This window comes from Oncorhynchus clarkii, chromosome 13 (assembly GCF_045791955.1).
Source record: "Oncorhynchus clarkii lewisi isolate Uvic-CL-2024 chromosome 13, UVic_Ocla_1.0, whole genome shotgun sequence".
Classification (NCBI taxonomy): Eukaryota; Metazoa; Chordata; class Actinopteri; order Salmoniformes; family Salmonidae; genus Oncorhynchus; species Oncorhynchus clarkii.
This window is the reverse complement of record NC_092159.1, coordinates 61,249,251-61,261,961: the sequence shown is the minus strand read 5'-3', so window position 1 is coordinate 61,261,961 and position 12,711 is coordinate 61,249,251. Positions and strand designations below refer to the sequence as shown.

The following is a 12,711-nucleotide window of genomic DNA, read 5'->3' as shown; positions in this document are numbered from 1 at the left end:
CCCCTGCTCCTCTGCTCCTCTGCTCCCCTGCTCCCTGCTCCCCTGCTCCCCTGCTCCTCTGCTCCTCTGCTCCCCTGCTCCTCTGCTCCCCTGCTCCTCTGCTCCCCTGCTCCCCTGCTCCTCTGCTCCCCTGCTCCCCTGCTCCCCTGCTCCCCTGCTCCCCTGCTCCCCTGCTCCTCTGCTCCCCTGCTCCTCTGCTCCCCTGCTCCTCTGGTCCTCTTGGCACAGATCTCCTCTGAGACACATGGAGCAGCTCTGTGAGAGTTCTTAGTGCACATGGCACCCTATATTCCTTATAGTCCCTATATAGTGCACAACTTTAGACCAGAGACTATGGTAAAAAAAAAAAAAAAAGTAGTGCACTATATAGGGAATAGGGTGCCATTTAGAACGCAAACAATGACTTATATATACACTAGATGAAAGAGAGGAGCGCTGTTTTGAAGCCACCATGCCTCAATCTTGGCACTCCCCCAACCTAGTGAAAAAATATTTTGGAAGCTTAAGAAAAGCAGTTATTTTCATTTAATGCAGATACTTTTAAATTATATTATGTCCTTGAAACATTTCATTGAAATTCTGTAAAATTCCAATGTATTCCAATGGCTGACCGGTGGCTTGTCAATGGCCAATACATAGCATGAGCAATCCAGGGTCTCTATACACCACTGTAGTCATACTTAGTTATAGGGTGAGAACACTGAACACTGTCCTCCAGACAGACACTACATTAGGATGTTAATGGCAGAGCAGACCAGAGCAACGTTTCTGTGATGTTTGTTTAGGAAACACAGATAGTGTAGTTTTACTGGGCCTATCAGAGCTGGGGTAAACAACCTGTGGTATGGTTCTACTGGGCCTATCAGAGCTGGGGTAAACAACCTGTGGTATGGTTCTACTGGGCCTATCAGAGCTGGGGTAAACAACCTGTGGTATGGTTCTACTGGGCCTATCAGAGCTGGGGTAAACAACCTGTGGTATGGTTCTACTGGGCCTATCAGAGCTGGGGTAAACAACCTGTGGTATGGTTCTACTGGGCCTATAAGAGCTGGGGTAAACAACCTGTGGTATGATTCTACTGGGCCTATCAGAGCTGGGGTAAACAACCTGTGGTATGATTCTACTGGGCCTATCAGAGCTGGGGTAAACAACCTGTGGTATGGTTCTACTGGGCCTATCAGAGCTGGGGTTGGTTGGTCATGTGTTGCGGCGCTAAGCTAACGGACCTCGTGGTGGTACAGATATTAGGATATAGTGTTAGGTTCAGTCCGATTCCTCCAGGGCAGGGTGAACCGATTCCTCCAGGGCAGGGGAAACAGATTCCTCCAGGGCAGGGTGAACCGATTCCTCCAGGGCAGGGGAAACAGATTCCTACAGGGCAGGTGAACCGATTCCTCCAGGGCAGGGGAAACAGATTCCTCCAGGGCAGGTGAAACAGATTCCTCCAGGGCAGGGGAAACAGATTCCTCCAGGGCAGGGGAAACCGATTCCTCCAGGGCAGGGTGAACCGATTCCTCCAGGGCAGGGGAAACAGATTCCTCCAGGGCAGGGGAAACAGATTCCTCCAGGGCAGGGGAAACAGATTCCTCCAGGGCAGGGGAAACAGATTCCTCCAGGGCAGGTGAAACAGATTCCTCCAGGGCAGGGTGAACCGATTCCTCCAGGGCAGGGGAAACAGATTCCTCCAGGGCAGGGGAAACAGATTCCTCCAGGGCAGGTGAAACAGATTCCTCCAGGGCAGGGGAAACAGATTCCTCCAGGGCAGGGAAAACAGATTCCTCCAGGGCAGGGTGAACCGATTCCTCCAGGGCAGGGGAAACAGATTCCTCCAGGGCAGGGGAAACAGATTCCTCCAGGGCAGGGGAAACAGATTCCTACAGGGCAGGGGAAACCGATTCCTCCAGGGCAGGGGAAACAGATTCCTCCAGGGCAGGTGAAACAGATTCCTACAGGGCAGGGGAAACCGATTCCTCCAGGGCAGGGGAAACAGATTCCTCCAGGGCAGGGGAAACAGATTCCTCCAGGGCAGGGGAAACAGATTCCTCCAGGGAAGGGGAAACAGATTCCTCCAGGGCAGGGGAAACAGATTCCTCCAGGGCAGGGGAAACAGATTCCTCCAGGGCAGGGGAAACAGATTCCTCCAGGGCAGGGGAAACAGATTCCTCCAGGGCAGGGGAAACAGATTCCTCCAGGGCAGGGGAAACAGATTCCTCCAGGGCAGGGGAAACAGATTCCTCCAGGGCAGGGGAAACAGATTCCTCCAGGGCAGGGGAAACAGATTCCTCCAGGGCAGGTGAAACAGATTCCTCCAGGGCAGGGGAAACCGATTCCTCCAGGGCAGGGGAAACAGATTCCTCCAGGGCAGGGGAAACAGATTCCTCCAGGGCAGGGGAAACCGATTCCTCCAGGGCAGGGTGAACCGATTCCTCCTGGGCAGGGGAAACAGATTCCTCCAGGGCAGGGGTAACAGATTCCTCCAGGGCAGGTGAAACAGATTCCTCCAGGGCAGGGGAAACAGATTCCTCCAGGGCAGGTGAAACAGATTCCTCCAGGGCAGGTGAAACAGATTCCTCCAGGGCAGGGGAAACAGATTCCTCCAGGGCAGGGGAAACAGATTCCTCCAGGGCAGGGGTAACAGATTCCTCCAGGGCAGGTGAAACAGATTCCTCCAGGGCAGGGGTAACAGATTCCTCCAGGGAAACCAGAGAGAGCCCGTGTCTCAAATGACACCCTGTTCCATATGGGCCCTGGTCAAAAGAAGGGCACTATATAGGGAATAGAGTGTTATTTGGGACGTAGACAGGGTGGTTCTGCAGTGCACCCATTATGGAGGAATGTGTTAGATGGATGGAGGTCGGGAGAGGGGGGGGGGGGGGGCAGTGCTGGTCCCTCCCTGACTGAGGAGGCCCGGGACGGAGATCAAAGGAACCAGCGCTGCATCCTGCCTCCCTTCTCTCTGAAGTGCTCCAGTCGGGTGCAGCTTCGTTAACGACCGGCTGCACTGAGAGGGAGAGGGTGGGGTGAGGGTGGAGGGTGGGATTGAAGGAGGTAGAGGAGAGGGAGAGGGTGGGGTGAGGGTGGAGGATGGAGGGTGGAAGGAGGTAGAGGAGAGGGAGAGGGTGGGGTGAGGGTGGAGGATGGAGGGTGGAAGGAGGTAGAGGAGAGGGAGAGGGTGGGGTGAGGGTAGATTCAAATTCAAATTCAAATTTATTTCATATAGCCCTTCGTACATCAGCTGATATCTCAAAGTGCTGTACAGAAACCCAGCCTAAAACCCCAAACAGCAAGCAATGCAGGTGAAGAAGCACGGTGATGGGATGATGATGGGATGATGATGATGATGGGATGATGGGATGGAAGGAAGGAAGTAGAGGAGAGGGAGAGAGTAGTAGAAGTGATGGGGGAAGGCGGGAGGGAAGGAATTAGGAAATGGGTAGGGGGTACTGATCAATTATTTAAACTCTCTCTTTCCTATCGCCTCTGAATTTTAAGTAGGTCCTTCATCACAACTTCCCTCCTCCTCATGTCCTCCTTATTAGCCCAAATCCTTTTGTTGCCTTACCTCTTTCATAGACCATACTGTTATGTAGTCAGTGTCTTCCAAACACCTTAGACAATCTCAATGATTTAGCCATTTCATGTGGCCTATGTAAATGTCCCCTTGTAACCTGGTACGTGAAAGATGGCACTGAGACAGTGCCGTCGTCTGTTTAATGTGGTTGAAATGGCTCTGCGGGACAAGCCGTGTCAGTCCCACCTCTTTCCATCTTACTGCACCAGGTTTAAATGGCTCTGCGGGACAAGCCGTGTCAGTCCCACCTCTTTCCATCTTACTGCACCAGGTTGAAATGGCTCTGCGGGACAAGCCGTGTCAGTCCCACCTCTTTCCATCTTACTGCACCAGGTTTAAATGGTTCTGCGGGACAAGCCGTGTCAGTCCCACCTCTTTCCATCTTACTGCACCAGGTTTAAATGGTTCTGCGGGACAAGCCGTGTCAGTCCCACCTCTTTCCATCTTACTGCACCAGGTTTAAATGGTTCTGGGGGACAAGCCGTGTCAGTCCCACCTCTTTCCATCTTACTGCACCAGGTTGAAATGGCTCTGCGGGACAAGCCGTGTCAGTCCCACCTCTTTTCACCTTACTGCACCAGGTTGAAATGGCTCTGCGGGACAAGCCGTGTCAGTCCCACCTCTTTCCATCTTACTGCACCAGGTTTAAATGACTCTAATCTCATTTAAAGACAATGACTGGTTTCTGTACTTCATTAGTATTTTGTACAGATTGACCTCACAAACCCTCTTTGGTTTGAGCTGTTGTAGCATGTCTCCGACGTTAAACCCACGGATGTAAACTACCGATGTGAGGGAGCGAGAGAGAGGGAAAGAGAACTGGAGAGAGAGAAATAAAGAGATAAAGATAGATAGAGAGGGAGCGTGGTCTAGACCTTCAGAGGTACAGACTCTACAGTAAACATCTCAGACCTCATCCAGTAAACATCTCAGACCTCATCCTGGCCTTCAACAGAACAGACTACAGTAAACATCTCAGACCTCATCCTGGCCTTCAACAGAACAGACTACAGTAAACATCTCAGACCTCATCCTGGCCTTCAGCAGAACAGACTACAGTAAACATCTCAGACCTCATCCTGGCCTTCAACAGAACAGACTACAGTAAACATCTCAGACCTCATCCAATAAACATCTCAGACCTCATCCTGGCCTTTAGCAGAACAGACTACAGTAAACATCTCAGACCTCATCCTGGCCTTCAACAGAACAGATTACAGTAAACATCTCAGACCTCATCCAGTAAACATCTCAGACCTCATCCTGGCCTTCAGCAGAACAGACTACAGTAAACATCTCAGACCTCATCCAGTAAACATCTCAGACCTCATCCTGGCCTTCAGCAGAACAGACATTATGGTGGAGAAAATCAATGACCTAACAGATGTTTTTCTGCTTTACTTTATGTTCTTGATGACTGAGGGGCCCCTAGAAGGAAAGGGTCATTTTCCTCGACCTGCACTCCTGAAATAACTTTATAATATGTGAACAGTGAACACGGTTAGTTACCCAAGTCATTGGCCATGAAAAGCAACCCACAGGCCCTGGCTGTCTATTCATTGAGTTCAGACCTAATCAACAGAGAGAGGTCTTCCATGAGGATAATCTTTAAAGGGGTTTGTGTCCGTTGATCAGTCTGCCTTACCACCTCTCCTCCTCCTCTCTACCCCTGCCTTACCTACCTCTCCTTCCTTCTCTCTCCCCCTGCCTTACCTCCCTCTCCTTCCTTCTCTCTCCCCCTGCCTTACCACCTCTCCTCCTTCTCTCTCCCCCTGCCTTACCTCCCTCTCCTTCTCCTCTCTCCCCCTGCCTTACCTCCCTCTCCTTCCTTCTTTCTCCCCCTGCCTTACCTCCCTCTCCTTCCTTCTCTCTCCCCCTGCCTTACCTCCCTCTCCTTCCTTCTCTCTCCCCCTGCCTTACCTTCCTCTCCAATCCTTCTCTCTCCCCCTGCCTTACCTCCCTCTCCTTCCTTCTCTCTCCCCCTGCCTTACCCCCTCTCCTTCCTCCGCTCTACCCCTGCCTTACCTCCTCTCCTTCCTCCTCTCTACCCCTGCCTTACCACCTCTCCTCCTCCTCTCTCCCCCTGCCTTACCTCCATCTCCTCCTCCTCTCTCACCCTGCCTTACCTCCCTCTCCTTCCTTCTCTCTCCCCCTGCCTTACCTCCCTCTCCTTCCTTCTCTCTCCCCCTGCCTTACCTTCCTCTCCTTCCTTCTCTCTCCCCCTGCCTTACCTCCCTCTCCTTCCTTCTCTCTCCCCCTGCCTTACCTTCCTCTCCTTCCTTCTCTCTCCCCCTGCCTTACCTCCCTCTCCTTCCTTCTCTCTCCCCCTGCCTTACCTTCCTCTCCTTCCTTCTCTCTCCCCCTGCCTTACCTCCCTCTCCTTCCTTCTCTCTCCCCCTGCCTTACCTCCCTCTCCTTCCTTCTCTCTCCCCCTACCTTACCTCCCTCTCCTTCCTTCTCTCTCCCCCTGCCTTACCCCCTCTCCTTCCTCCTCTCTACCCCAAAATTCCTTACCTCCTCTCCTTCCTTCTCTCTCCCCCTGCCTTACCCCCTCTCATTCCTCCTCTCTCCCCCTGCCTTACCCCCTCTCCTTCCTCCCCTCCTCTCCCCCTGCCTTATCCCCCTCTCATTCCTACCCCTCCTCTCACCCTGCCTGAGGGGGGGGTACCCCCTCTTCTTCCTCCCCCACCTGACTCCCTGTCTAGACTTCAATACATACACCTCAGTCCTTCCACACAGATCAGAGAGAGAAAGCACAACAGAACAGAACCCATGATGGAGCAGATGCTGAATGTATAATTGGTTCATCAGACTGTATATCTATATATGAGAGCTATTATCTCAGCCATGACCCCTCAGAATGAGATGTATTATCTCAGTCATGACCCTCAGAATGAGAGCTGTTATCTCAGCCATGACCCTTAGAATGAGAGCTGTTATCTCAGCCATGACCCTCAGAATGAGAGATATTATCTCAGCCATGACCCCTCAGAATGAGATCTATTATCTCAGCCATGACCCTCAGAATGAGAGCTGTTATCTCAGCCATGACCCTCAGAATGAGAGCTGTTATCTCAGCCATGACCCTCAGAATGAGAGCTGTTATCTCAGCCATGACCCTCAGAATGAGAGCTGTTATCTCAGCCATGACCCCTCAGAATGAGAGCTGTTATCTCAGCCATGACCCTCAGAATGAGAGCTGTTATCTCAGCCATGACCCTCAGAATGAGAGCTGTTATCTCAGCCATGACCCTCAGAATGAGAGCTATTATCTCAGCCATGACCCTCAGAATGAGAGCTATTATCTCAGCCATGACCCCTCAGAATGAGAGCTATTATCTCAGCCATGACCCCTCAGAATGAGAGCTATTATCTCAGCCATGACCCCTCAGAATGAGATCTATTATCTCAGCCATGACCCTCAGAATGAGAGCTATTATCTCAGCCTTGACCCCTCAGAATGAGAGCTATTATCTCAGCCATGACCCCTCAGAATGAGATCTATTACCTCAGCCATGACCCTCAGAATGAGAGCTGTTATCTCAGCCATGACCCTCAGAATGAGAGCTGTTATCTCAGCCATGACCCTCAGAATGAGAGCTGTTATCTCAGCCATGACCCTCAGAATGAGAGCTGTTATCTCAGCCATGACCACTCAGAATGAGAGCTGTTATCTCAGCCATGACCCTCAGAATGAGAGCTGTTATCTCAGCCATGACCCTCAGAATGAGAGCTGTTATCTCAGCCATGACCCCTCAGAATGAGAGCTGTTATCTCAGCCATGACCACTCAGAATGAGAGCTGTTATCTCAGCCATGACCCCTCAGAATGAGAGCTGTTATCTCAGCCATGACCCCTCAGAATGAGAGCTATTATCTCAGCCATGACCCCTCAGAATGAGAGCTGTTATCTCAGCCATGACCACTCAGAAAAGATGGTTTATTGTGAAACATGGGGCCGTTTGGTAACCTAGTGGTTAGAGTGTTGGACTAGTAACTGAAAGGTTGCAAGATCAAATCCCTGAGCTGACAAGGTAAAAATCTGTCGTTCTGTCCCTGAACAAGGCAGTTAACCCACTGTTCCATCATTGTAAATAAGAATTTGTTCTTAACTGACCTGCCTAGTTAAATAACATAAAAACATGAGCATCAGAATAGATGGTTTACTGTTAAACATGACCCTCAGAATAGATGGTTTACTGTTAAACATGACCCTCAGAATAGATGGTTTACTGTTAAACATGAGTCTCAGAATAGATAGTTTACTGTGGAACATGAGTCTCAGAATAGATGGTTTACTGTTAAACATGACCCTCAGAATAGATGGTTTACTGTTAAACATGAGTCTCAGAATAGATAGTTTACTGTGGAACATGAGTCTCAGAATAGATGGTTTACTGTTAAACATGAGTCTCAGAATAGATAGTTTACTGTGGAACATGAGTCTCAGAATAGATGGTTTACTGTTAAACATGACCCTCAGAATAGATGGTTTACTGTTAAACATGAGTCTCAGAATAGATAGTTTACTGTGGAACATGAGTCTCAGAATAGATGGTTTACTGTTAAACATGACCCTCAGAATAGATGGTTTACTGTTAAACATGAGTCTCAGAATAGATAGTTTACTGTGGAACATGACCCTCAGAATAGATAGTTTACTGTGGAACATGACCCTCAGAATAGATAGTTTACTGTGGAACATGAGTCTCAGAATAGATAGTTTACTGTTAAACATGACCCTCAGAATAGATGGTTTACTGTGAAACATGACCCTCAAAATAGATGTCATGCAGAAATTGTGTGTGTGTGTGTGTGCTCGCGCATGTGTGTGTTACTGACCGTGTGTAGATGCCGTTCTTGCGGCAGAAGGAGTTCTTGACTGACAGGCGTCTGTTGTTGAGTTCCAGGGCGGGGAAACGGCCCTCGTCCAGCCTGACCATCTCCCCATGGGACAGGGGCAGGGAGGTGCTGTTACTGTGGCTCCCTAGGTGGGGGTAAGAGGACACTGGGAGAAGGTTAGTCCATTGTAGGGGCAGGGCACACACACAAGCTAAATGCCTTCTATGCTCGCTTCGAGGAAAGCAACACTGAACCATGCATGGGAGCAAACGCTGTTCCAGACGACTGTGTGATCACGCTCTCAATAGCCGATGTGAGTAAAACCTTTAAACAGGTGAACATTCAGAAGGATGCAGGGCCAGACGGATTACCAGGACACGTACTCAGAGCATGCGCTGACCAACTGGCAAGTATCTTCACTGACATTTTCCACCTCTCCCTGACCCAGTCTATAATACATACATGTTTCAAGCAGACCATCATAGTCCCTGTGCCCTGAAGGCCTAGATGACCACCGCTCCAGAGCACTCACATCGGTAGCGCTGCAATGTGTTTTGAAAGGCTGGTCATGGCTCACATCAACACCATCAATGATTTAGCACTAAGGTTAATTAATCAGCAGTCTCACTATAAAACCTTTAGTGTTAGAGACTCTACTGAGGTGCCAGGCCCTGATCCAAAAAAAACATATTTTGACTGACCCACATGCCCAAATATATACCCTCATACACAGTATTAGTCAATCAAATTCAATCAAATGTATTTATAAAGCCCTTCTAACATCAGCTGATGTCACAAAGTGCTGTACAGAAACCCAGCCTAAAACCCCAAACAGCAAGCAATGCAGGTGTAGAAGCACGGTGGCTCGGAAAAACTCCCTAGAAAGGCCAAAACCTAGGAAGAAACCTAGAGAGGAACCAGGCTATGAGGGGTGGCCAGTCCTCTTCTGGTTGTGCTGGGTGGAGATTATAACAGAACATGGCCAAGATGTTCAAATGTTCATAGATGACCAGCATGGTCAAATAATAATAATCACAGTCAGTGGTTGTCGAGGGTGCAACAGGTCAGCACCTCAGGAGGAAATGTCAGTTGGCTTTTCATAGCCGATCATACAAACTATCTCTACCGCTCAAGAGAGTTGAAAACAGCAGGTCTGGGACTGGTAGCACGTCCGGTGAACAGGTCAGGGTTCCCTAGCCGCAGGCAGAACAGTTGAGGTATAGAGGCAGGGTTTAGGGGGCAGTGACCTCTCCTCTCTCTTCCTCCTGGCTGGTTAGTGTGACTCATCATGCTGGTGCCTGGTCCTGGTGGTGAGTTTGGACCACAGTAAAACAAACAACTTGTCAGTGGTACAAAATGTCTGTGTTGCCAGGGGTGGCTGGGGGGTAGCTGGGGGTGCAGGTTCTAAAAGCGTCTCTTTGTGTCCCAGACAAACACTGTCCTTGTCTCTCCTGGACCAGCCAAAGCCCTGTTGACTGACCCCTGACCCCTACAGGACCCCTGGACACTGTGGGACCACTCTCAACACCACACTAAACACTAACGGGGCGTTAAAAGGTAATGATGTGAGATCACGGCAGGCTTGACCTCTCTTCCACTCCTTCCTCTCTCCTGTTCCTCTCCACCTCTCTTTCTCTCCATCCCTGTGAGTTCTAACAAGTCGTTATCAAGTGATTATTTTACTGGATTTGGCCATCAGTACTCCTACAAAAAATGCAGAGGAGAAGCAGTGGCAGTCAACCCATGATGCCAGAGTCCAACAGTGATGTAACCTGGGATGACTCAGCAGAGCGTCAGTCTGGCACTGTGGGGTCAGGGACAGAAGTCACACACAGTGTACTGACTGGATGACTATTGGCTTTAAACATCAGAACACACCCTGGACACTCACACTGGCAGATCGATACCCATTCTTTCTAAACAGGGGACAATAATGACCTCTCGTCTCTCATTCTCCTGTCTACCTGTGCTTAAGTAAGGCACTTTGTGATAACTGTTACTGTTAAAAGGGCTAGAACTGAATTTGATAGTGCTTTTAGCTTGGTCTTATATTGCAATGGTCATGCAGTATTTTTACAATTGTATAAATAGTTTTCAGATGTTCCAATCACAACTGATGACTCTGGGCTATTCTCCTTACGGGCCAGCTTCTCAGACACAGATTAAAACTAGTCCTGGACTGAAAAGATAGATCAATGGTGAATCTCCATCAAAACATTTTTTGTTGTTGTCCAGAACCAGTCTTAATCTGTGTCCGGGAAACCACCCCTCAAAAGTATCAATAACTTGGGAATGGAATGTTGGGAATGGAATGTTGGGAATGGTATGTTGGGAATGGAATGTTATGAATGGAATGTTAGGAATGGAATGTTAGGAATGGAATGTTGGGAATGGAATGTTGGGAATGGAATGTTGGGAATGGAATGTTAGGAATGGTATGTTGGGAATGGAATGTTAGGAATGGAATGTTAGGAATGGAATGTTAGGAATGGAATGTTAGGAATGGAATGTTGGGAATGGAATATTAGGAATGGAATGTTGGGAATGGAATGTTGGGAATGGAATGTTGGGAATGGAATATTGGGAATGGAATGTTGGGAATGGAATATTGGGAATGGAATGTTGGGAATGGAATGTTGGGAATGGAATATTGGGAATGGGATGTTGGGAATGGAACATTAGGAATGGAATATTGGGAATGGAATGTTGGGAATGGAATGTTGGGAATGGAATATTGGGAATGGAATGTTGGGAATGGAACATTAGGAATGGAATATTGGGAATGGAATGTTGGGAATGGAATGTTGGGAATGGAATATTGGGAATGGAATGTTGGGAATGGAATATTAGTAATGGAATGTTGGGAATGGAACAAAGATTTGAAAGAAACATGAGGACAGTTATATATGGAGCAGTTCTCTGTGTTGTCTACCTGAGTCAGCCTTCTTGGTGTACTTCTTACTCTGGCCCCTGATGATGAGGATGAAGACGAGGAGGAGGATGAAGATTAGGCCCACCAGAGCAATGACCACCAGGAACCACCACTCTTCATAGAAGGGAGACACTTTCTGGGCTGGAGATGAGAGTCACAAGAGAGCTAGATAACATATATCTGTACCAAGAGGAAGAACAAGTCACTAACTAAACCTATACTGTATGGGCTGGCTTCCCGGACCTAGATGAAGACAAGTACAGAGTTAAAATGTAAGTCAAATAGAAATTCCACTGGTTAAAATAGTTTTAGTCCTGGAATAGGCTCAATCAGGTCTGGGAAAGGCATCCATATGTATGTTGTAATATTCAGACATGTATTATAACTGAACAAGCATAACTAACCAGAGATAGAGGGTGAAGGAGCACTGGGGGAGCCATAGCCGTAGTCGTTGACCCCAATGACCCGGAAGTCATAAGTAACCCCTTCTCTCAGCATGTCCAGGTTCAGTGTGTATGATGTCACTTCCTTTGGAATGTCTTTGATGAGGATATCCCACAGTCCTTCATCTAGAGGGGAGCAGGAAATACAGAGTGTTTGATTGAGCCTGCCTGGAGTCCCAGATGGGTGGGTTTTGCACTTTCACACTATTCCAACTGGTTCCATTGGTTCCACTGGTTCCATTGGTTCCATTGGTTCTATTGGTTCCATTGGTTCCACTGGTTCCATTGGTTCCATTGGTTCCATTGGTTCCATTGGTTCCATTTGTTCAATTGCACCAGGCAAGCTTACAGTCTAATATCTAATATCTAATATCCCTTGGACTCACCAGAGGGCCTGGCCTCAATGACGTAGCGTGTAATGGGAGCTCGGCCTGGGTCTCCACTGGTCCAGTGTAGGGTGAGGGCCGTGCCGTACCGGGAGATAAAGGGTTCACCTGGAGGGCCTGGGGCTCCTAGAGGGGAGGGGTGTGGAGAGGAGGGGAGAGTATGGGAGGGGTGGGGAGAGGAGGGGAGGATGGGGGAGAGGAGGGGAGAGGATGGGAGGGGTGGGGAGAGGAGGGGAGGATGGGGGAGAGGAGGGGAGGGGAGAGGATGGGAGGGGTGGGGAGAGGAGGGGAGGATGGGGGAGAGGAGGGGAGAGGATGGGTGGGGAGAGGAGGGGAGGATGGGGGAGAGGAGGGGAGAGGATGGGAGGGTGGGACAGATGGGAGGAACAGGACAGATATGTACATTCTGTAATACGACAAACAGAGCACTGACAAAGCCAGCAGTAGGGAGAAAACCTTTTAAAACTTTTTTAAACAGGGAGGTACTAGCTGAACTTCTCCAATAAGAACACAGACCTTCATTTTCTGTTGCAAAACA

The 12,711-nt window shown here is 49.2% G+C and overlaps 1 protein-coding gene across 1 annotated transcript in view; it reads right to left on the bottom strand.

Annotated features, from left to right (window-relative positions):
- Positions 1-12,711, bottom strand: part of LOC139424095 (protein sidekick-2-like) — a 129,767-nt gene that overhangs the window by 8,129 nt on the left and 108,927 nt on the right. Inside the window, exons 39-42 of the mRNA XM_071175789.1 lie at positions 12,174-12,299; positions 11,749-11,913; positions 11,345-11,485; positions 8,413-8,557 (exon numbers count right to left, since the gene is read on the bottom strand). Of these exons, the coding sequence (XP_071031890.1) occupies positions 8,413-8,557; positions 11,345-11,485; positions 11,749-11,913; positions 12,174-12,299 (577 nt within the window). The remainder of the gene's footprint in view (positions 1-8,412; positions 8,558-11,344; positions 11,486-11,748; positions 11,914-12,173; positions 12,300-12,711) is intronic.